We start from the raw sequence: 21,940 nt of genomic DNA, 5'->3' as shown, positions 1-21,940 counted from the left end.
AGAAAAACATCAAGGCTATGGTTTGTTTGTGTGATAACAACAATTGGCTTGTTATAATCGGAATTATAAAGAAGTCTAATGGCTTCTTTAGCTAAATATGTCTTACCTGTGCCTGGATAACCATTAACTAATGTCAATGGAAATTGAACAAAGTGCTTGATGGCTGAGTATTGCTCTTTATCAACACAAAGGCCAGTATTTATGGTTTCTTCATCAAACTAATTGTCGGATGCACATCCATGAGATGATGGAAAATGATCTTTTCTTAAAACTCCAAAATTATAGATAATATCATTGGAATCTGCTGATAAAACTTGTTCAAAGTTATGGAAAACGACTGATTTGGCAAGATGAGGAAAAGGATTTTCATTCATTAATTTAATCGATTCCATTCTGACCAATACCACTTTAAATATTTCAAGTGGCTCGAAGGCATAATATTTCTTGCCTGGATGAACGTGTCCATCAACTTCTTTGACAGGGACTATTCCGCTGTAGAGGAATTCAAGGAATTTATTGAAAAGGTTTTCATCTTTAGATGTAGGAATGCATGAAATACAGATTGCTTCAATTTTAATGCAATTTTTTGATTCTGATAAAAGTAATATACTTCCCTGTCTTAATCTTTCTTCTTCCTCCCAGACTATATCCCTTTTCTTTCCTCGAAATAGAGGTTCGAAGTATAAAAAACATGTGTAATCATCCAATACTTTCGGATCTGTAACTTTTTGAGGATAAATGCATACATTATGGTATCTATACATGTCAATATCATCAAATTCATCTTTCTTTAGCTGCTGCCTAATGGGTGCAATGAAATTTTCTCTTTCCATCTGTATTATCGTCTCTAGATATTCAACAACGCTTTGATATCCGGTTTCATATTTATTCTTGACTTTTAATGGTGTCGATAATGCAGTTGCATCTGGATAACACTTGAAAAATCCCAAATTTTGATTATTTTCCTTTTCTTTAAGCTTGATAAGCTTTGATTTAAGGAGTTCAGCGTTTTCTTGGTTATCAAAATCTGCCCAGATTGAATCTGTCAACATAGTTATTAAGAAATCAATATGTTTTTTATTATGATTGCATATCAGAATCATGAAGTTCTGAAATTCTTGAAAAGCATCATTGCTTTTCAACTTGTAGATAATGATTGGCAAATTATTGAAAAGTTTGAAGCCTTCATTGTTAAAAAATAATTCGGCGATATTTGCTGGAAATTGATCACTATATTCTTCATCATCTATACCTATTACTGATATCAAACACTGAAATATATCTTTATTAGGCTTATTTAATATAAATTCAATAATTTTATTAATTTCTTGTGTTTTTGATTTAAGCTCATTGATGTATTCCTGAATATCGTTTGGTACATATGTAATTTTAGAATGTTCTATTTCGTTGAGTATCTTTTGGCATTCATCTACTGTTTTAAACGGAGGTGTTCTATTATCTTGACTTTGTTTATATGTTCGTTTAAACTTGGATGGGAGATTTAATCCCTTTCCATTGTCATTGCCCCATTCTCTCTTTTCTCGAGGTGGCATCAGGATTGGGTTTTAAAAATCACGTCTTATGATTTTTTCCGCCTTTCATACATGCCAGTCTTATTCATTTCATATAGAAATGCTAATGTATTAAAATTGATGATAAACTATTTGCATTGTAACAGAAAAAAAAGCAATAATAAATATAGGGATTTCAAAAATGTGTGAATTATGAATTGCTTTTCCAAGAAAATAAAAATCAATCTAGTAACATAGTGATTTACCCCTTAGATTTATCAATAAAATTGAAATTAAATAAAAAAAATAATATAGCTTATATGAGGGTTTTATTTCAATATTTTATATTAGAGTTCATTGTTGATATAACCGTGGGTATGCTCCAAATTATTATATTTTGATCAATTGATTATAAATTTAAAGCTGAACGTTCTTGATTTTTATATGTCTTTATTTCTTTGAATGTATTGGTAATAGATTTCGTATTTCAATAAAATTGGCCATAATTCCAAATAAGTCAAGCCATGACTGACTTTTGAAGTGTGTTTATCCTATTTGTATCTAATATCGAGCTAACCTATACTTAAGATTTCATTTCAAACATTCTATTCCTGAACATTATGATACAAAATCAAAAATAATTGTATTGTTTGAATACACTAAATATGATGGAGCAAAATGATGAGCATAGAGTTGTACATTTAGTTAGAATTATAAATATTACTATTTGAACTTGAAATTTAAGAAAATATCATTCAATAAAATATTTTTGGTGGTTCAAAGGAAACATGACTTGTCATCAAACAAGTGAAATAGGAATCAAGTCGTTAGTATTGGGAAGGAAATAAAAAGTGGAAACAAAAAATAATTGTAAAAAAAATGAGATAGGTATAAAATAATAGAATCCTAGTAAGAAACATGAGTAAATGGTGATACAAAATTTGGTGATCAGATGAATGGAATTTGAGAACATTTTTCAGATTACTTTCGTGTGTGAAAAAAAAGTGTTTATTGTGTTCAAAGATCTGAAAAATATTTATACTTCCCGATAAATTTGAAATTAAAAAAAATCAAGATGTTGAATATGCATAGGTATCTATGAAAAGAAGGAATTATTTGTAAAAAATTTTTGGATCTGATTCATTATTTTTATTGAAAATTAAGGGAGGCTTCCGACCAGAAAGCTCTCTCAATTTTTTGTGATGTTTCCACCAAAAGTGAGATTCGTTAAGCGTTTTTCTCGTTGAATATTGAGTTTCCCGGATTTTGAGTTATTCATAAAGCTCCTCTATATTATACCCTATCTACTGATATGATTATTTTTGAAAAATCTCTTAAATCGACCTGCACTGAATTTTTTAGGGAAAATTCGAAATTTTCTAGGCGTTTTCTGTAACGTTTTTTTACGGAATAAAATCCGAAAAATAATTTTTTGAAGAATCATTTGGGTAGAATACTTATCGAAAATTATATTTATTATAATTTTGGTCGATAAAAATAAGCGGATTCAAAACTGGCAAAAACCCTTTCGGCAATTTGTGGACGATTCCGAACCCCCTCATTTTTGAAATTTAATAAGAAAAATAGAATCTTTATTAAATATAGATTTTTAAAAACTTGGTTATAAATTACGAAATTTTCTCACTTGGGCTAAAAAGTGATAATTGGGTCGGAAGCCACCCTTAATTGAAAGAAATTATCTGATCAAGGTTTTCAAAATGAATGAATATAATTAAATTGCAGGGGAAATGGTCTAATTCTTCTGACTTCTTAAAATAAAATTTGAGAAAACATCAATTTTGAAAGGAGCGATTTGGTCGAGTATCTTTTATTTTAAATATGATATTTATAAAGATATGAAAATAAAAAAAATTGAATTAACTAATTTAAATTCGGTATGATCAGTCGAATTGTAATAATTGAATTAGAATTTTATATCATCATTTCTGCCCATACAGTCATTATTCACTCTTTAACAAAAATTGTGTTCAATCATAATGAAAAAATTTTGATCGGTTTTTGATCTACTTTTTAAAAAACATGTCCATTAAATATGTTTAATTGAATAAATGATTTGAGTTTTAGTTTCGTGTAATCAGTCTTTCAAAAATTGAATGCATAGATTTTTCTTTAATCATTTATTTATAACATGAACCGCTCCACCCACCATCCTATTATCAAGAGGAAATGGTCTGCTGATGAAGATGAATTACTTTTATCATGTGTCCACAAGTCTGGTCCATACATGTGGGACCAAATTGCTAAACATATCCCTGGCAGATCAGGAAAACAATGCCGCGAAAGATGGATCACTGTTTTAGACCCTTCGATCAATCGTGATGAATGGTCAGCTGAAGAAGATGCCAAGCTTCTTATCTTGCAATCTCAACAAGGCAATAAATGGGCATCAATCGCTTCATCAATGCCAGGCAGAACAGCTATTTCGGCAAAGAACAGATTCAAATTCCTTAAGAGAAGAAATGCCAGACGTGAACGTGCTATCGCAAAAGAATCTAATACTTCAACAAGTCAGGAAGATAGTCCAGCCCCAGAACTCAACTTAGAGATATTTGAGTTCCCAGCTCACATGAGAATTAGGCTGCTTTAGGCCTTATTCTTGTTATTTTCTATTCTTGTTTGATATTTTTAGTTTATTATTAAAAATTCACTACTGATATTACTTTAAACTCTTTTTTAGCTAGAATTTATTCGATTTTATTTTTATGAAACTGATGTCAAATACATCTTCTCAATTAAACGTGCATTTTGACACCTTAGGTCAATTCATTCAAAAGACCGCAGGTCAATTTAAAAGTGACAATTTATCATAAAACGTGACAATTCATACTGTCATTTTATCTGATTTAAGATTGAGCTCTAATTCTAATAAAAAGAAATACTATGTTATAGGCTATCAAACTATTAAGGAATAATTCTCATTTGTAAACGAATCAACAAAACCAGATCAATAAATATTTAGAATCTCACTTTAAAGAGTTAAATTATCTATAAAAATATCTTTTATTCATAATTGTTATTCCTTTTTATTTAAATTCTCCAACTTCCGTCATTTGGTAAAAACTTTACTCTTTCTATATGATTTATTTCTCAAGTTTTAATTTATTTCTAGCCATTATTTTAAAATTAATGAAATTAAACTACTTTTGATCAGCCGGAAGATCCAATCAACAGCATAGTAAGAATTTGGCGACCATATCATTGAATCTAATGATTTCCATGTACTATATTTGTTGAATGTTTAAGTCCGAAACTGAAATAATATAAAATACTTAATAAATATTTTTCATTTTTTGAATGAATCTAATTTCATTTAAATAAATATCATCACACATCTAAAATAGTTGATGGAAATGCTTTTGCATCTTAATATGATATATTTCATTAACCTTTTCAAGAAATTTAATAATGAGGAGTAAGGATACTAGCAAGTGATGTATAATATGGTATATAGAGGATGAGAGCTCTTTTTATTCTCGATAAATCAATTCATCGTCTCCGGTATTATATTAATTACATTACAAATCCTAGCACTTGGGTCATTCCGACTATGAATATGGAATTTGTTCAAAACAAATGATATAGATTTCATGTTTGTGATATGAGCCTTGAAGTCAGAAAAATGACTTCCCTTGAAGAGGGTTCAAACAATCCCTCTCTAGAAAGTCCTAAGTATGCGAATGAGATACACCAGTTATTATCACTGAAAGTGCCACCTGAATTTTCAGTAATATTTCAAATGTATAAACTTCTCTATGATTTAACAGAAGATAGCATAGATCAAGTCGTTGAATTCCTTGATAAAGAATTCAAACCTCAATATTATAGAGAATTTTTCAAAATTCTTACTGAATTCACAAGAATTAATGCAAGATACACTAAATTAGCAAACAAATTACTAACTATACTAAGAACTCGTATTGCAAATCTTACAAAATACATTTATTACTACGTTGATTCATATTCACTCATGCAATATATTTATAAAGCAGGAGATTATCAAGCAGAAGATTTAAAAAGATTAGTTAAACGTCACGATAGATTTACATGTTTCTTTCCCGACCTTTTCGAATACATTGAAGATGATCCTCATTATTGCGCATATTATAAATGCGCTTTAAATGTAATTCAAGCCGGAATAGAGGATAGAAAGTGGGCTGATATATACCCTCCAAATTGCATTCAGTATTCCATCTACCACGATGATCCTTCTACTTTGAAAAAATATTTGACCAAAAAAAAGTTCAAAATTAATGGCAAAATTTTCCATTCACCAATAGAATGGTTTGCGAACAGGCCATTGGAAAGACCAGAAACATGGAGACTTACACGAACTCCATTAGAACTTAGTGCTTATTATGGATCAATCAAGAGTTTTCGATTGATAAAAGATAAAGGAGGAATCATTGATAAAAATGTTGTTTTAGCAGCAATTGCAGGAAAAAACAATGACATTATTGAGATATGTGATGAAACAAATGACTTTCCAGATATTGAAGAAATTGTCATTCATGCTGTTAAGTATCATAATCCGAGGTTTTATGTTCTTGCAAATGAAATAGAAATCACTGAAAATCTTTTGGAAAGATGTTTGTTGCATTCGAACTATGAAGCGTATTTCTACTTCAAAAGCATTAAGGATATCAATGTATCGTATCAATACTTGGCATGGAAAGGTTTTTATTCATTATTGAGGCCTCTTTTTGATCAAAATCTCGATTTAGATTACTTCAGAATTTTTAAATTTTTTGTCTTGAAAGGAGAATTTGAAATCTTACTTGAAATCATAGAAATTCATAAAGATATTGACTTCATGAAAAGAGATGAAGATGGCCTTTATCTTATCCATTATGCTGCAATGTCGCACAATACGAAAATTATTGATTTACTCATCAAAAATGGTTTAGACGTAAATTTGAAAAGCGAAATTGGAATGACAGCAGTTCAATTTGCAATAGAAGTCAATGATTTAGAAATGTTCAACTATTTGGTTGATGTTCTTCATGCTGATGTCCACATAGTTGATGAACTCGGTAATACTTGTTTGCATTCTGCTGCTTTTTCATCAGATCCAGAGATAACAGATAGATTACTTGCAATGGATTTGAAATCTAATGTAAAGAATAAAGATGGTAAAACCCCTATTGAAAATATAAAGGATAAGGATAAATTTGCTGATGCAAAAGAATACTACTCTAAATATGAGAATATTTTTCTTAAATAATAAATGTTTGTATGTTTGTTGTTTTCATAAAGATTTAATATATTATATATCAATGTTTTTTTGAAATTTCAAAAATTATTTGTAAAGAAAAAAGAATAAAAAAGGTAGGTGTTGTATTTCTATAGCCTTTAGAATAGTATATTTATAAAACAAGGTTCTCGTTAATGACAATTAATTCGTTAACAGCAACATCTTCATAAGTACCATCTGGAAGTGTACGGCGAATGATAAGAGGTGTCTTCTTTTGCTTGAGTTCTTCTTCAGCAATGTTCAATGGATCGACTTCTGAGCCAATATCAATTTGGACAGGAGCTCCGTTTGCAATTTGCATAGCCCTGATACCAAGGACACGAGCTTTTTCGTATTTTGTAAGATATTCTGTTGTATTAACTGGCTTATATAATCCAGCCTGTTTTGTGGGCTCCATTATTAGAGTCTGTACGATACACTTGAGCAAACAATTGACACTTTACGTGACAAAAAAAAGATAATTATCAAATCTTTGAGGAAATTGCATCAGAACTATCGCGTAATGAACTAGCAATTTAATATGCAATGGACAAACAGAGCTCTGAAATAAACTATCTTAGTATATGAGTATATTAATATCTAAATTTTGAAATTGGATGATATAATAACAAAACTCTTTATGAGCATTAGATTTTCTTAACTAGTTCCATTGAATCGCAATCATACTCAATGGATATTATACATGATAAACCCACTGATTAGAATTTTTATCCATGTAAGATAGAAAGATATACATTATTTATTTTCATTAGATACATACAGTTAATCTTTCAATACCTAATTTGATCTGTTTAATATTTTTACAAAAATATCTTGCAAAAATCTTTTGTGTCAATATGAATGTGAAATCATATCAAATAGTTCATATCAGTTACAATCACCTTCATTCATATGGTTAATTTAAAATCGAAATAAATATGCCCTTTTAACAACTCGAAGGAATTGATGCTTATCAAACAAATTTTAACATACACAACGAATATAGCATATCTATCTCATGAAATTAGAAAATGTGAAGAGTAATGAATCTGAAATCTAAGAAAAGAAGGAAATAAGCAAATGCACGAATAACCGGCTCATACTGTTCAACGCTAGTTCATTTTTATGACGTCATCGTGTGCTTACGATGTATCATCTCTTTCCGAGCTTGAAATAATGACAAAATTCCTGATCGAAGATTTGACTAAAAAGTGTCGTTTTTATCGTTTTCCGAGATTAATTTTGTGAAAAATGGATGGGTCTCAGCCACAAAAGAAGATAAGAGAAGACTTATTTGGTGGCGATGATCTTTTCACTGACATCCAAAAGAAAAAAAAGCAAAATGCAACATCCGAATCAAATTCATTAGCTGGCGAAAAGAATGATAACACTAGTAATTCAAATAATAAGAGCCAAACAGCAGGAAAAAAGAAACCAGCACAATCTGTTAATCTTTTCGATGATGAAACTCCAAAATCAAAATCGAAACAAAAAGCACCAGCTAATAAAATGTATTTATTCGGTGATACTGGAATGCAACCATCTGCAAAAGTTGTTGATCTTTTTGGAGATGATAATTCTGCGAAATCAAAGAAAAAACAATCAGCATCTGCCGAAAATCCAGTAAAAACAACGGAAGAACAATCACCTAAACAAAATACAGATGTTTTTGCTCAGAATCAGCCAATATCTTCGAAGGCATCGTCATTATTTGATGAATCCACTCCTACTCAAAAGATATCAAAGGATAAATCAGCTAAAAAGCCAAAGCGTGATACAAATAAATCCAAAGACGATGGATTATTCGGAAAGGATGATTTGTTTGGATTGTCAGATAAAGAACAAGCCAATAAACCACAGGTTATTGATATTTTTGGTGATACAAAACCAAAGTCATCACAAAAATCGCAATCTCAACCCCAGATAATTGAAGAAAAACCAAAAGTTGAACAAGATTTACCAAAGCAAACTACTTCATCCGAAAAGAAAGCTCTTTTCAACGAAGATGAAGATCCAATACTTTCTCAACCAGAAAAGGTCGAAAAAGTTGAAAAATCTCAACCTAAAAATGATAAATTATTCGATGAACCTCCAAAACAAGAAGTTCAACCACCAAAGCCAAATCCAATACTTGCCAACAAAGCATTATTTGGTGATGATGACGATGATGTCGCTCCACAGCAAGGATTAGACACAACAAAGCAAAATAAGCAATTGTTTGACGATGAAGAACCAATTCCTGCTCCAAAGGCTGTAGATTTATTTGCAGCAAGTGCTCCAAAGCAGAAACCAGTTCAACAAAAAGAAACAAAATCAAAGAAATTTGGACGTAAAGATATTGACTTGGATTTAGATTTGGGACCATCTACGACATCAACATCAACAACTATTGAGTTCAAAGAAGACGAAGAAAAGATTTCCAAAGAAAAAGCTGAATTATTATTTGCTAGAAACACAACTGAAAGAGATATGTATCTTTTACGTGCAGGAAAACTTCAACCAACTCAGGATGATGGAGAATTCGGCCTTAATTATACAGGAATTACTCCAATTAAAAAGAATAAAACAAAGAGAGTTTCAAATGCCGAACAACCGAAAGATAAATTGGTTGATATCGACAGTGAACAAGATTCTGCTGCTAAAACAGCACAAAACCAAGATAAATCTGATGACTTGTTCAATTCAGGCGAGAAAACAAATAAGAAGTCGAACAAGAGCGCGTTTACTCTTCCTTCTGCCAGTGGAGATACTCAGAATCAAGAGAAACCAAAAGTTTCCTTATTCGATGAAAATATTTTCGAAAAACCATCACTTGACAAACTCAAAGTTGTTCCACAACAGATAGATTTGTTTGGACCAACTAAAAAGAAAGGAAAAGGAAGCGTTTTCGAAGAAGAAGTTCAAAAGAATATGGAAAGACAGAAAAAGATCGAAGCAGAGCAACAAGAGAAGACAAAGAAGTTCGCAGAAGAACAAAAGAAGAAGCAAGATGAGCAGAGAAAGCTCGAACAAGAAAAACAGAAGAAATTAGAAGAAGAAAGAAAAGAAAAAGAGAGAATTGAGCAAGAAGAGCAATTGAAACTCAAAGAAGAACAAGAAAAGCAGAGAAAGCTCGATGAGCAAAAGAGAAAAGAAAATGACAGAATTGAGAAGGAAAGAATTGAAAGAGAAAAAATTGAGAAGGAAAAAATTGAAAGAGAAAAAATTGAGAGGGAGAAAAGTGAAGCAGAAAGAAAGAAGAAAGAAGAGCAAGAAAGAATATACAGAGAGGAAGAAGAGAAGAGAATCAAGAAAGAAAATGAAATTCAGCAGAAATTATTAGAAGATAAATTATTCAGCTCGCCAGCAAAGCCAAAGATTCAAAACGATCTCTTTGATAACGTAGATGAAGTTAAAAGCGATCCGAAACTAGGAATTTTCGGCGATAATCCGACTGAGAATAAAGATGCGGCACCTGTAAAGCAAAATCTCTTCAACGACGAGGAAGAAGCTCCTAAACCACAGAAGAAGGCTAAAACTGATGGAAAGCCTAAGAAGATTAATGCTTTTGCTATGGATGAAGATATCTTCGCTGGAATACCAGAAAAACCACATGAAGAAGTCAAGCCAGAAGATGATATCCTTAACCAAGCACAAACAGAAGAAGAAAAGGCTCCAGAACCAAAGAAAGTCGAAGAAGCCAAACCAGAACCAGAAAAGAAGAACCAATTGTTCGAAGAAGAACAAAAGAAGCCTGAAACACCAAAGACTGACTTATTTGGCGAAGAACCAAAGAAATCTGACGCAATTAAATCAGATTTGTTCGATAGTAAGCCAAAACCAACCGAATCGAAGAAGAATGATTTGTTTGGTGAAGAACCAAAGAAACCTGAAGCAATTAAATCAGATTTATTCGATGATACTCCAAAACAGACAGAATCGAAGAAGAACGACTTATTCAGTGAAGAACCGAAGAAGGTTAAACCAAATCCAAACGATTTGTTCAGTGATGAGCCGAAGAAACCGAAAATCAAAAACGATTTGTTCGAAGAAGCGAAGAAGAAGAACGATACCAATTCTAATCTGTTTGAAGAGGATTCTAAGATGAAGACAGCTCCAAAGAGCAATTTATTCGATGAAGAACCAAAGATTGTCGAAAAGAAGAAAAAGAATTTGTTTGATGATGACTTAACTCTTACAAAGAAACCAGAAAAGAAGAAGGATGAAGAGAAACCAGCCCAAAAGAAGAAGAATCTGTTTGATGACGAAGATGACTTCTTAGTTTCGAAGAAGAAAGAAGAAAAGAAGCCAGTTTCTCAAGTAAAGAACCTCTTTGATGATGATGACGTTCTTCCTGCCAAGAAATCTGAAGAAAAGGCTCCTTCGCAGAAGAAGGGACTTTTCGAAGACGAAGACGACATCATTTTCGGAAAGAAGAAAGAGAAATCAAGCGACAGTGACAAGAAGAAACAAGAAGAAGAAAAGAGGAAACAAGAAGAAGAAAAACGCAAACAGGAAGAAGAAAGAAAGAGAAAGGAAGAAGAAGAACTAAAGAAGAAACAAGAAGAAGAGTTAAGGAAGAAGGAAGAAGAAGAATTAAAGCGCAAACAAGAGGAAGAACTCAAACGTAAAGAGGAAGAGGAAAGAAAGAAGAAGGAAGAAGAGGAAAAGAAGAGAAAAGAGGAAGAGGAGCTTAAGCGCAAACAAGAAGAGGAAGAAAAGAAGAGACAGGAAGAGGAAAGAAGGAAGAAGGAAGAAGAAGAATTAAAGAAGAAACAAGAAGAAGAAGAGAGAAAACGTAAAGAAGAGGAAGAACTCAAAAAGAAACAAGAAGAGGAAAGAATCAGAAAAGAGGAAGAAGAAAAGAAGAAACAAGAAGAACTCAGGAAGAAGGAAGAAGAGGAAAGAAAGAGAAAGGAAGAAGAAGAGCTCAAGCGTAAACAGGAAGAAGAATTGAAGAAGAAAGAGGAAGAGGAGTTAAAGAGAAAAGAAGAAGAAGAAAAGCGCAAACAAGAAGAAGAGGAACTCAAACGTAAACAGGAAGAAGAGGAAAGAAAGAAGAAAGAGGAAGAAGAGAGAAAGAAGAAGGAAGAAGAAGAAAAGCGCAGACAAGAAGAAGAGGAAAGAAAGAAGAAAGAGGAAGAAGAATTAAAGAAGAAACAAGAGGAAGAAGAAAGAAAACGCAAAGAAGAAGAGCTCAAGAAACAAGAAGAGGAAAAGCGCAAGCAGGAAGAAGAAGAAAGAAAGAGAAAGGAAGAAGAAGAGCTTAAGCGTAAACAGGAAGAGGAAAGAAAGAAGAAAGAGGAAGAAGAGAGAAAGAGAAAAGAAGAGGAAGAGCTCAAGAAGAAACAAGAAGAAGAATTAAAGAAGAAACAAGAAGAAGAGCTCAAGAAGAAGGAAGAAGAGGAAAGAAAGAAGAAAGAGGAAGAAGAGAGAAAGAGAAAAGAAGAGGAAGAGCTCAAGAAGAAACAAGAAGAAGAGCTCAAGAAGAAGGAAGAAGAAGAAAGAAAGAAGAAAGAGGAAGAAGAGAGAAAGAGAAAAGAAGAGGAAGAGCTCAAGAAGAAGGAAGAAGAGGAAAGAAAGAAGAAACAAGAAGAAGAGCTCAAGAAGAAGGAAGAAGAGGAAAGAAAGAAGAAACAAGAAGAAGAGCTCAAGAAGAAGGAAGAAGAGGAAAGAAAGAAGAAACAAGAAGAAGAAAAGCGCAAACAGGAAGAAGAGATGAAGAAGAAAGAAGAGGAGCAAAAGAAAGCTGCAACTGCAAAGAAACCAGCAGCTAAAGGTAAAATCGCAGCTCTTGCAGCAATACAAGCAGCAAACATTCCGTTCGGCGGCCGCCCGGTCTTACCGGGTCAGAGACTTCCGAAGCGAAGGGAAGAACCAAAGGAAGAAACTCCTGAACCACAACAAAGCGAAGTTAAAGAAGAGAAGGAAGAAAAACCTAGTAATGCTTCACAAGTAAGGAAACCAGTAAGAAAAGGCAGGAGACCACCTACAAGACCGCCTAAATAAAAATAAAATTCATTTCTTTTGTTGAAACAAAAAAATTTTTTTTTTACCGATGGAGAAAAAAAATCAAAATGTCTGTGGATTTATCCATACCTAATCCAGAAATTGTGCATTTTCTTGATCTGATTATGCCAATGAACTGTGGGGAAGCAGAAAGGAAAGCAATGTTTACTGATCAGATTGTGATATTAGAACATAAATTCACAAAATTCGCGTCAGCACCTATTCCAAATGATCTTATCTTCATGCCTGGCGACTACAACTATAGTACAATAGGAAAAGCTTCGATTGCAATCTATAACGAGTTAGTTGAAGAATATAAAATAAAAAGATCAGAATTTTTCATAGGAAAGGTTCAAATTCTCAATGATACATATATATGGCTCAATAAATGCATAGATTGCAACTTATTTTTCTTATTTGATGATACAAATTATCAAAAATACGTATTAGATCAATTTACCCTAGAACCGAGTATTAAAGAAGCATCGTTTAAGATTAAAGCGATGATAAATCACATAAATACTAAAAGATATGAAGAAAAACGGTTTCAATTACAAGATTGCCTAATTGATCTGAAAATGAACGCTAACATTTCAAATGTAGCTTTAGACCATGCAAGCCCTACTCAATTTGATGTCTCATTCCATAACTTTATCATATCCAACGATTTGATCAAGAGATTTTATGTTTTTGCAGAGCAAATTATTAAAAAGGACGATTTCATGATAAAACCCGATGATTTACGCCAATTGAACACTTCTTTCGTTCTACTTTTGCAACCTCAAACTCACGAAGAGCAATCGATGATTCGATCTACGATTAGAAGAATCTGCTTCTCAATGATCTATACTTTGAAGCCAGAACTTCTTTCCGTTAAAGATTCAGTTGATTTTATTCATAAAGCGGAGAAATTGTCAAATAAGACTCCTATTGAATTGGGTATTGAAAACTATGTTCCTGTTTCATATAAAACGCTTCCAATCAGAAAAATCATTGATTCTCAAATAATTTTGAGAAATGCACTAAAAGATTTAGAATACCTTCAGTTTCTGTATTCACCAGCTGATATATCATACCAAGTATTCATTTCCATGACGAAAATCCAAACCTGGGTCGCAGATCAAACCGGAAATCACGGAAAAATGTCATTTGACGATGTTTTATCGTTTGTTGCACCATTTATTGCTTATGATATACCTTGTAACGCTGAAGCAATTGCACAATACCTTAAATTTGTGCAATTTCCGAATTCTTCAACTTTAGACTTCTCAAGGTTGATGTTTATTTCAGCATGTGATGTAATTTCAAATACAAAATAATTAGAGATTTAGAAAAAAAAAATATTAATGAAAGTTTTTTTGTTTATTTAAAATTTATATTAATCTATCATTATCAAAGTCCTTCTTGTAATTTTTCGAGCCAAAACATAAAGCAAATTGTTTGCAATATACGATTACCAATTTAAATATTCGAGTTCTTGGAATTTGGTAGTTGGAACAATGATTAGAAACTCCTTTTGCAAAATTGGAATAATTGTCTGTAAATCTTTTTTATGAATAAAAAGATTTTGGATTTAATAGTCGCACAATCTAGCTGTTGGTGGTAGGTCGGCTAATTATGCCTAAATCTTGCTTGCAATTTGCCCAGCCAATCATAGAGAAAGAAGATTGTCCGGCTTTTTTGCACGACAAAAAATTTTGCCAAAAAAATCTGGTCGGCCAATTTTTGAGTGAATTTTGATAAGAGAAAATTTTATCCTGGAATCATTTCATTTTTCGAGATGTTTGAAGTATTCGAGAGCCCAATCTACTATAGAAGAGTTCCTTCCTTCTATGAGGTTGCAAGAAGAGTCCAAATGCGTAATATGTTGAATGATCTTTTATACGACAATTATGATATCCCACAAATGTATCTTTACTTCAGATCCAACATCACAAAGCAGAACAAGAAGAATAAAGGTGAAAAGAAACCAAAGGCCGAAAACGTAAAGCCAGAACAAAAGAAAGAAGTTGAAAAACCAAAACAAAAGGAAGAAGCTCAAAAGCCAGAGATGAAGAAAGAAATTCCAGAAGTTCCTCAACCAATGATGGAAAATAATGATCTTTTCGATCTTCCTCACATGAGACTTCCTACTTTCGACAATGATGATGATGTTGATGAATTTGGAATTCCAAAGGAAATGGCAGAAGAATTCTGGAAGCCAGTCAAAATAGAGAACTCAAAGAACCAGGAACCTCCAGTTGAACTTCCAAAGAAAGAAGAATCTATAAACGAAATTCCAAAGAAGGAAGAAGAATTTACAAACGAAATTCCAAAGAAAGAAGAAGAACTTCCAGTTGAGCTTCCAAAGCAAGAAGAACAGTTTTCAGATTCAGATTACGATGAAGAAGAAGAGGATGATTTAGAAGAGCCAATCCATGTTCCAGAACCATCCAATGAATTTCAGAAATGTGGTGTTGTTGTAGAAGATAAGAAGAATGAAGTTGTTGAAGAAGAAAAACCAAAAGAAATAGTTCCTGAACAAGAAGAGCCAGAAGAGATAGTTTCTGAACCAGAAGATGAAGACTTCACATGTGAAACAAGAACAATTACAAAGAAAGGCGGATTTAAGCACACAATTCGCACAGAGCGAAGTGAAGAAACAGGAATTGTCATTGTTACAGAAACAAGAGAAATTGGAAACCAATCAATGACACTCAAGAAGATTATTTATACAGATGGTGATATCGAACAGTTTGAAACAAGAAAGGCAATCAATGATGATGAACTTGAAGACTTCAAGGCCAAGTGGATGAAAGCATTCCCTCAAGAATAAATAATTTTAATTTATTAAATATTTATTTAAAACTTTTTAACAAATAGCTAAACAAACTAAAAATCATGAAAAATGATTTGATTTATCCAATTAAAAATTAGTTGGTGACCAATTTGAGCTATGAAAAGCTCTTTAATAGGAAATGGATTGATTTTCTACTTGTAAATAAAACTGAAAAGAAAATATAAAATTTCCATCATAAACATTATTCTAGAAATAAATGAATTGTGAAAATCGTTATTCAAATGTAGAATATATTAATTTTGACTTGCTAATTAAAATAGAAAAGAAAATTATAAAAAATTTCAATAAAAGTTTTGTTTTTGAAAACAAATGTATTTTAAAAAACTGTTGTCTAAATATTGAATAGATTAATTTTTTACTTACAAATAAAAAAAAATTAAAATTAAAATCAGGCTAAACCAGCGAAAGGATCTCTTGGCTTTTCTTCTTTCTTCGGCTGTTGCTGTTGATTCTGCTGCTGTGGTTTTGCAGAAAATACGTCCTTTGCCATAGAATATCCTTGTTGTCTTGGAATTTGTTGCTGAGGAGGTCCAAACAGATCTCTTGTGTTGTTCTGTGGCCTTGTATGTGCAAATGGACCGTTTGCCATCGTCTTTGGCTGGTTTTGTTGAGGTTTCTGCGGAATTCCAAATGGATCGTTTGCAATTGGAGTTGGTTTGATGTTCTTTGGTGGATTTGCAAACGGATCGTTCATAACATTGACAGGATTCGTTTGTTTCTGTGAATTTCCGAAGATATCTGTAGAAGGAGCTGCTTTTTGAGGGCTAGCGAATGGATCGTTCATTTGGTTGGTTGGAGCAGCCTTGTTTCCAAAGATATCAGTGGATTTGGCCGCATTTTGTGGATTTGCGAACGGATCGTTGAAAGATTGAGGAACAGATGATTTCGGAGGGTTGGCAAATGGATCATTTGATGCATTTGATGGTTTGGCGGCGTTCGCAAATGGATTATTCGGAGGATTTGATGGTTGGCCGAACAAATCATCGGCAAAGTTGTTTTGTGTCTTCGTTTTGGCTGGTTGACCAAATAAATCTGCCGATGGAGAAGATTTTGCGAATAAATATGATGATGGACCAGGATTTGCGAAAGGATCTGCTGATTGATTCGCTGGAGGTGCAGCGAAGATATCTACAGAGTTAGCAGGACTTGGAATGAACTCTTTAGGACGTTGTTGCGATTTAATTGGGGTGAAATCGCCCTTCTTTTGCTGGGATGAGTCTCCAAGTAAATCGAAAACGTCGTTGTTCTGGGATTTGATGGGAGTAAAGTCACTCTTCTTATTTGTAGACTTTTGGTCGAATAAATTGTCTGTTGAAGGGTTTTGTTTGCCTGGATTTGCAAATGGATCGAAAGATGCCTTTCTTTCTGCAGGTTTCGTAGGTTCGGATGGTGTTTGTGATGGTATATTTGCGAATGGATCGAATGTTTGTGGTTGAGAAGGCTTTGTATCGCCAAGTAAAGCAAATACGTCATCGTTCTTTGTTTCTTGCTTCTGGGGAGGTTCCTGAGATGTCTCGGAATCTCCGAGTAGACCAAATATGTCGTTTTCTTGCTTTGGTTTCTCTTTCTTCAAAATAGATTTTGGCTGAGTGCTTGGAGTGCCAAAAGCATCGTTTCCTTGAGGTAGAGGTGCTCCAAATGGGTCATTGGAGTCATTCTGTAATGGTTTTACCGGTGCAGCGAACGGATCAAAGCTATTTTGTTTGTTTGAGCCGTTGCTTGGATTATTATCCGTAGAATCGTTTTCTAGAAGGTTGTTGTCGCTTGATTCTTGTACTTCGATGTCTGGATTGTCGAATAAGTCTCCACTTGTTTTCTGTTCTTTTCTGTAGGATTCTGGAGGTGGCGCTGGCTTTGTCCTGGGCTCTATCGGTGGTTCTTGCTCTGGTTCGTTATCGACAAACTCAATTCCGTCCATTTCGAACAAATCCGTAGCTGGTTTCTTTTGTGGTGGTTGGTTGCCCTTGATTGGCTTGTTTTGTTGTGGTTTTTGTTGTTTCTGTGGCTGTTCTCCTTTGTTTTCTTTATCATGACTCTTGAAAAAGTCGGAAACATGTTTCTTTTCCTTTTGAGTGGACTCACGAGGTTCTGCGTTATCGTATTTATCGTCTTTGTCGACGCTTTCTTTGATTTTCTGAACAAATCCCATAAATCCTTTTTTGACGTCGCTGAAGAGCTTTTCTGCCTTACTTGGCTGGTCAGGATCGTTCTTCTTTTTCTCGTGTTGCCTATCTTGTGGTTGTTGGAACTGTTGTGGCGGTGGTTTGGATTTTGAGTTTTGATCTGGGAAAGGCATACAAACAAAGGCCTCACTGGCATTTTGGTTTGGATCCACATCGATCATACGATGCTCTTGAGGCCTTCTTGGGCTTTCTTGGTAATATGGATTCATTTGAGGATTTGGAGGCCTTTGTGGCATTGGTTCGGGGGCAGGAGCTGGTGGAGGAGTATTTCTCTTGAATGGTTTTGCATTTGGATCAAGAATAAGCTCATTTGGAGCGGCAACTTCTGTATCTGCCCATTTTCTCATTACATATTTCATTGTAATGAATTTTTCCATGCCAGCACGGTCCTCTGTATTCGGACGAACGTAATCTTTTGGTAAATTCTTTTCCCAATAAGCGTTTGCTTTTGCATTTCCGACTTTCTCCATCATGGTGACTTCATTTTCTTTCCATTGATCGAGTTCAACGGATCTGACAAAAGATATGTGTGTGCCGAGGCCTCTATGAATACCTGAGCAGTTAATACAAATAAAAACGCCAAGTTTCGAAGAAGCCCATCTTGGATCTTTTGCTAAACAATCTGCACACTGTGCATTTTCGGGAAGATGCATAGCCGCTTGCGCCCGGACTTTGTATTCAGGCTTTGTCGTCATTTTGCAGATTGTGTGTTATCGTTCAGAATTTACGATAAATTGAATAGTATTGAATTTGTATCGTTTAAATTTCCATCTTCTGCATCGATTTATCATCATTGAGCACAGAGCCTCTGCGTTGCATTCGGCCTAAATGCATGATTCATCCATTGTGTTTATGATTTATTTGTGTAATCACTCAAATTCTCTACCAGGATTCTGTTTCATGAGATTATTCTCATATGGACAGGTTTTGTTGATGAAATATGTTGTAATCTGAGTTCGATAATACATAATAATAGCTTTAATAGCACTCTTTATTTATCATTTATATAATACTTAATAAACAAATAATTTCTAACTAAAATATTGAATTTTTACTATTTTGGCAATAAATCATGACGTTATTTCCAAATTAAATATTAAATTATCATAATTATAAGAAAAATACCATTAATTTTGGTTCAAAACCATAATATAACTAATTTTAATAAGTTTATAGATTCCAAAATTTTTTCATTTTACTCTTTTTATTATGAAATTCATATTTTTTCAAACCATTTTTAAAATTTTGAATTTTTTTTGGAATTTCAAAATCTATAATATAAGGCTGAGAAGAGTAATACATCTTTTCGGAACTTAATCATTTTCATTTTATTAAGAAATGTTGAGAAATTCAATAATTTTAAATATTAAATTCAAGTAGGTATTAGTTTTCTATAATATCATATGAGAAAGAACACTGTTAATCAATAAAACACAAATTTCATACATTATCACATCTGAACTTTTCTTAGTTTCGCTATCTCTCAAACACAATTGGCTATTTCTGCGTAATTTTCTCATTGTTTGATATATATTTATGATTATTCTCAGTAAAAGTTCCAATATATGAGGATTTCAAGTTATTCGTTTCGAATTTATCAAATACTCATATTTCTAAATAAACATTATTGATTAGCTTGCCAAAGCAAATCAATACCAATAGTATACATTTAGATTTGATCAATAGTTCATAGCATTGTTTATTCAATTTCTGATCAAAAGAATTTGGCCAGATAAAGGATTAAACTGACATGGTTCAGTTTAAAAACGTATAATTATTTGATCGATATGCTTTGTCAACATAATATCGAAGCCGAATACGAATGGTAATTGAAAATCAATGAATCTTTGATAATATCACTTCCCATTATGTATTTAAAACTGTCACCTTGTAGAAGACTTAATCAACATATCAAATCTTCAAATACACTAATGTTACTTTAGATTTGAAACATTGAAATTTTCTGGTTATTCAAATTGAAAAATGACGACGCCTCCGGAGAACTTTGATTACTATTTCTCCAATGGCATTAGCGACTCAATTTGGAACAGATGCCTTCTAGGCAATGACTTTATTTATAAATTTGGCTTCTTTTTCACACCAATTTTTGGATGGTCCGAACCATATCCAATGGCTATTCTTTCACTTGTCTTATTAATAATTCTTCCAACTATATTTCGCATTGGTCAATTTCAAAAAGCTTCTCGCCTTTACAGTATTTCCCGATTAAGCATTTTATCGATATTTCATCAAATTAGTTATGCGTATACACTTATTAAGCCAATGGCAACCGTAATAGGCTGTAACAGCCCATGCTATCTCTATTCAACTCAATTCAAACTTGAATATTCTTTACCATCGATGCTTGTTTCTAGTGCTGCTTTCTTTTTATACACAGTCACAAAACTATCCGGATTATCAATGAAATTTTTGATTCCTGTTTGGTTTATTTCTTTATCAGTTTTAGGACTTTTCGCTATTGCTGCTGGATTTACATCAGTATTCCAATTCATATTTACTGTGTGCTTCACATATATTGTTCACATGTGGCACCAATACCTTCCTTTTCGTTATATTCATTACGAAAATTTAGTTCTATTTATTTTCTGTTTAGTTGTATTCATCTACTATGGTATTAAGTATGGCTTACGTTTAGTTATATTCCAGCTGATGTTTTCGATTTTCTTACCAATTATTGACGAAGTTATTCTAATTAGACATCATCTTACACGAGGTGATTTCTCTATGATTGAAAGACCTCTTGATATTAACTTCAAGAATGATTCACTTAATGTTGAAACAATTAGACTCCTTAATTCAGAAGAGGAAGAGGTTTTCTACAGAAATATTAGAGAAGATATGCTCACATCCGTCTTCTGCTTCTTCATTTTCCTCATCCCAATGTTTATCAGAAGTTCTTACATGCCTGATAATTTCTTTGGCGGATGATTAGCTTTCATATATGTTTTGATTGCTTTTGTTGTATAAAGTTTAGATTTTTGTTTGATTCATATTAAATATATCGGTGTTCAAAGTGATTGATTTTATATTTTTATAATACGATGCTTTTTATTCGAAATCTTAGTAATACAAACTCCCAGTTTAGATATTAAATGAATGTTTTGCTATCAAACAAGTTTCATATCCATAATAATGAGTTTTTTTATAAATGAGATTATCATCAAATATTTTGACACTTTACACGCCATTTTTTTACTTCTCTCAAAAAAATGCGTTTATTTCATTAATGGAGCTGATATTTCGAATTACCATATGATGTTGATAGTAATTCTAGTGTTAAAACTACATATAAGCAAATAACCGTAACCCGATTTCAATTTAGAAATTCTAAAAAATCACTTATCATTATATTTCTAATAAGATGTGTTTTTATCTCCTCAGAAATTATTTTGAGAGAAGTTCGACAGAAAAAATTGAGGGGAAATCTGGTCTTCGACATTGAATTTCTCATTTTACATGAAGATCATATTTATCGATGCCCTACATGTCCATAGGGTTGTTAGATTCCCGACGATAGGTGTCTTGGAAGATTTGCCTGGTGTCATCATAGTGTCTTTAAATCAAAAATTTTATTTTGGAGTTAGTTTTATTGATTTTTCAATAAAAAACATTTCTAAAACAAGAAAATAAAACGATAAAATATTTATATTTTATATAAGGATCTTATATATTTAAAATAAATATCATTTTATTTTTTTCATTGGTGTCTGTCAAACCATAATACACTATTCAAAAATTCAATGTGTCTTGCGGTTTCAAAAGACACCTTCAAATTGAACGATAGCACAGACACTATTGAATTTTACCCATTGTATTTAGTTTTTACCCTTTTTATTTTTAAGAATTAATGACTGAAACAGCCGTTTTGCTATGACCTCAATCACTTTTATTAAGGGTTTCGTTTTGCGAAAAAAACGTACAATACGCAATTTCGCTAAAAAAACATTTAGCAAGCAATTTCGACCTTTGACTCCACTCAAGACGTCACTTTTTTAATTTTGCGGTATCATATTTTTGGAAAATCTTTATGAATATTATATAAAAAGTCTCTTTAATATCTATATTTCATATTTTTATCGATTTTTAAAGTTTTGCGAAAAGTATTCAATTATTTTTGCTATTTGGTCGGGTAAATGTCAGATTTGCG

General features: G+C 32.6%; 9 protein-coding genes across 9 annotated transcripts, besides 1 other annotated feature; 6 read left to right on the top strand and 3 right to left on the bottom strand.

The window, feature by feature from the left end:
• Nucleotides 1-218: 218 nt before the first annotated feature.
• TVAGG3_0969710 (Nfx1-type zinc finger-containing protein family) lies at nucleotides 219-1,052 on the bottom strand (the record flags this gene model as incomplete). The annotated part of the gene is made up of 1 exon (XM_001325027.1): nucleotides 219-1,052. The coding sequence occupies one exon, from the start codon at nucleotides 1,050-1,052 to the stop codon at nucleotides 219-221; it is 834 nt and encodes a 277-aa protein (XP_001325062.1).
• A 1,622-nt stretch (nucleotides 1,053-2,674) lies between these two features.
• Nucleotides 2,675-3,193: a mobile genetic element.
• A 314-nt stretch (nucleotides 3,194-3,507) lies between these two features.
• Nucleotides 3,508-4,773, top strand: TVAGG3_0969690 (RNA polymerase II transcription regulator recruiting protein; the record flags this gene model as incomplete). Its single annotated transcript, XM_001325028.2, has 1 exon — nucleotides 3,661-4,119. The coding sequence occupies one exon, from the start codon at nucleotides 3,661-3,663 to the stop codon at nucleotides 4,117-4,119; it is 459 nt and encodes a 152-aa protein (XP_001325063.1).
• A 357-nt stretch (nucleotides 4,774-5,130) lies between these two features.
• Nucleotides 5,131-6,753, top strand: TVAGG3_0969680 (protein ubiquitination; the record flags this gene model as incomplete). Its single annotated transcript, XM_001325029.1, has 1 exon — nucleotides 5,131-6,753. The coding sequence occupies one exon, from the start codon at nucleotides 5,131-5,133 to the stop codon at nucleotides 6,751-6,753; it is 1,623 nt and encodes a 540-aa protein (XP_001325064.1).
• An 89-nt stretch (nucleotides 6,754-6,842) lies between these two features.
• On the bottom strand, nucleotides 6,843-7,185 carry TVAGG3_0969670 (DNA-directed 5'-3' RNA polymerase protein; the record flags this gene model as incomplete). The annotated part of the gene is made up of 1 exon (XM_001325030.1): nucleotides 6,896-7,180. One exon carries the CDS (start codon nucleotides 7,178-7,180, stop codon nucleotides 6,896-6,898), a length of 285 nt encoding a protein of 94 aa, XP_001325065.1.
• An 828-nt stretch (nucleotides 7,186-8,013) lies between these two features.
• On the top strand, nucleotides 8,014-12,750 carry TVAGG3_0969660 (the record flags this gene model as incomplete). The annotated part of the gene is made up of 1 exon (XM_001325031.1): nucleotides 8,014-12,750. One exon carries the CDS (start codon nucleotides 8,014-8,016, stop codon nucleotides 12,748-12,750), a length of 4,737 nt encoding a protein of 1,578 aa, XP_001325066.1.
• A 68-nt stretch (nucleotides 12,751-12,818) lies between these two features.
• Nucleotides 12,819-14,069, top strand: TVAGG3_0969650 (uncharacterized protein; the record flags this gene model as incomplete). The annotated part of the gene is made up of 1 exon (XM_001325032.1): nucleotides 12,819-14,069. One exon carries the CDS (start codon nucleotides 12,819-12,821, stop codon nucleotides 14,067-14,069), a length of 1,251 nt encoding a protein of 416 aa, XP_001325067.1.
• Nucleotides 14,070-14,530: 461 nt separating this feature from the next.
• TVAGG3_0969640 (myeloid leukemia factor family) lies at nucleotides 14,531-15,584 on the top strand (the record flags this gene model as incomplete). Its single annotated transcript, XM_001325033.2, has 1 exon — nucleotides 14,531-15,565. One exon carries the CDS (start codon nucleotides 14,531-14,533, stop codon nucleotides 15,563-15,565), a length of 1,035 nt encoding a protein of 344 aa, XP_001325068.1.
• A 353-nt stretch (nucleotides 15,585-15,937) lies between these two features.
• Nucleotides 15,938-18,481, bottom strand: TVAGG3_0969630 (GTPase activator protein; the record flags this gene model as incomplete). Its single annotated transcript, XM_001325034.2, has 1 exon — nucleotides 15,978-18,467. The coding sequence occupies one exon, from the start codon at nucleotides 18,465-18,467 to the stop codon at nucleotides 15,978-15,980; it is 2,490 nt and encodes an 829-aa protein (XP_001325069.1).
• Nucleotides 18,482-19,077: 596 nt separating this feature from the next.
• On the top strand, nucleotides 19,078-20,787 carry TVAGG3_0969620 (uncharacterized protein; the record flags this gene model as incomplete). Its single annotated transcript, XM_001325035.1, has 1 exon — nucleotides 19,756-20,721. One exon carries the CDS (start codon nucleotides 19,756-19,758, stop codon nucleotides 20,719-20,721), a length of 966 nt encoding a protein of 321 aa, XP_001325070.1.
• Between the last annotated feature and the right edge of the window lie 1,153 nt (nucleotides 20,788-21,940).

Source organism: Trichomonas vaginalis, chromosome I, assembly GCF_026262505.1.
Source record: "Trichomonas vaginalis G3 chromosome I, whole genome shotgun sequence".
NCBI classification, from domain to species: domain Eukaryota; phylum Parabasalia; order Trichomonadida; family Trichomonadidae; genus Trichomonas; species Trichomonas vaginalis.
Note: the sequence above shows the minus strand (reverse complement) of the source record. Positions and strands in the feature narration are given on the sequence as shown.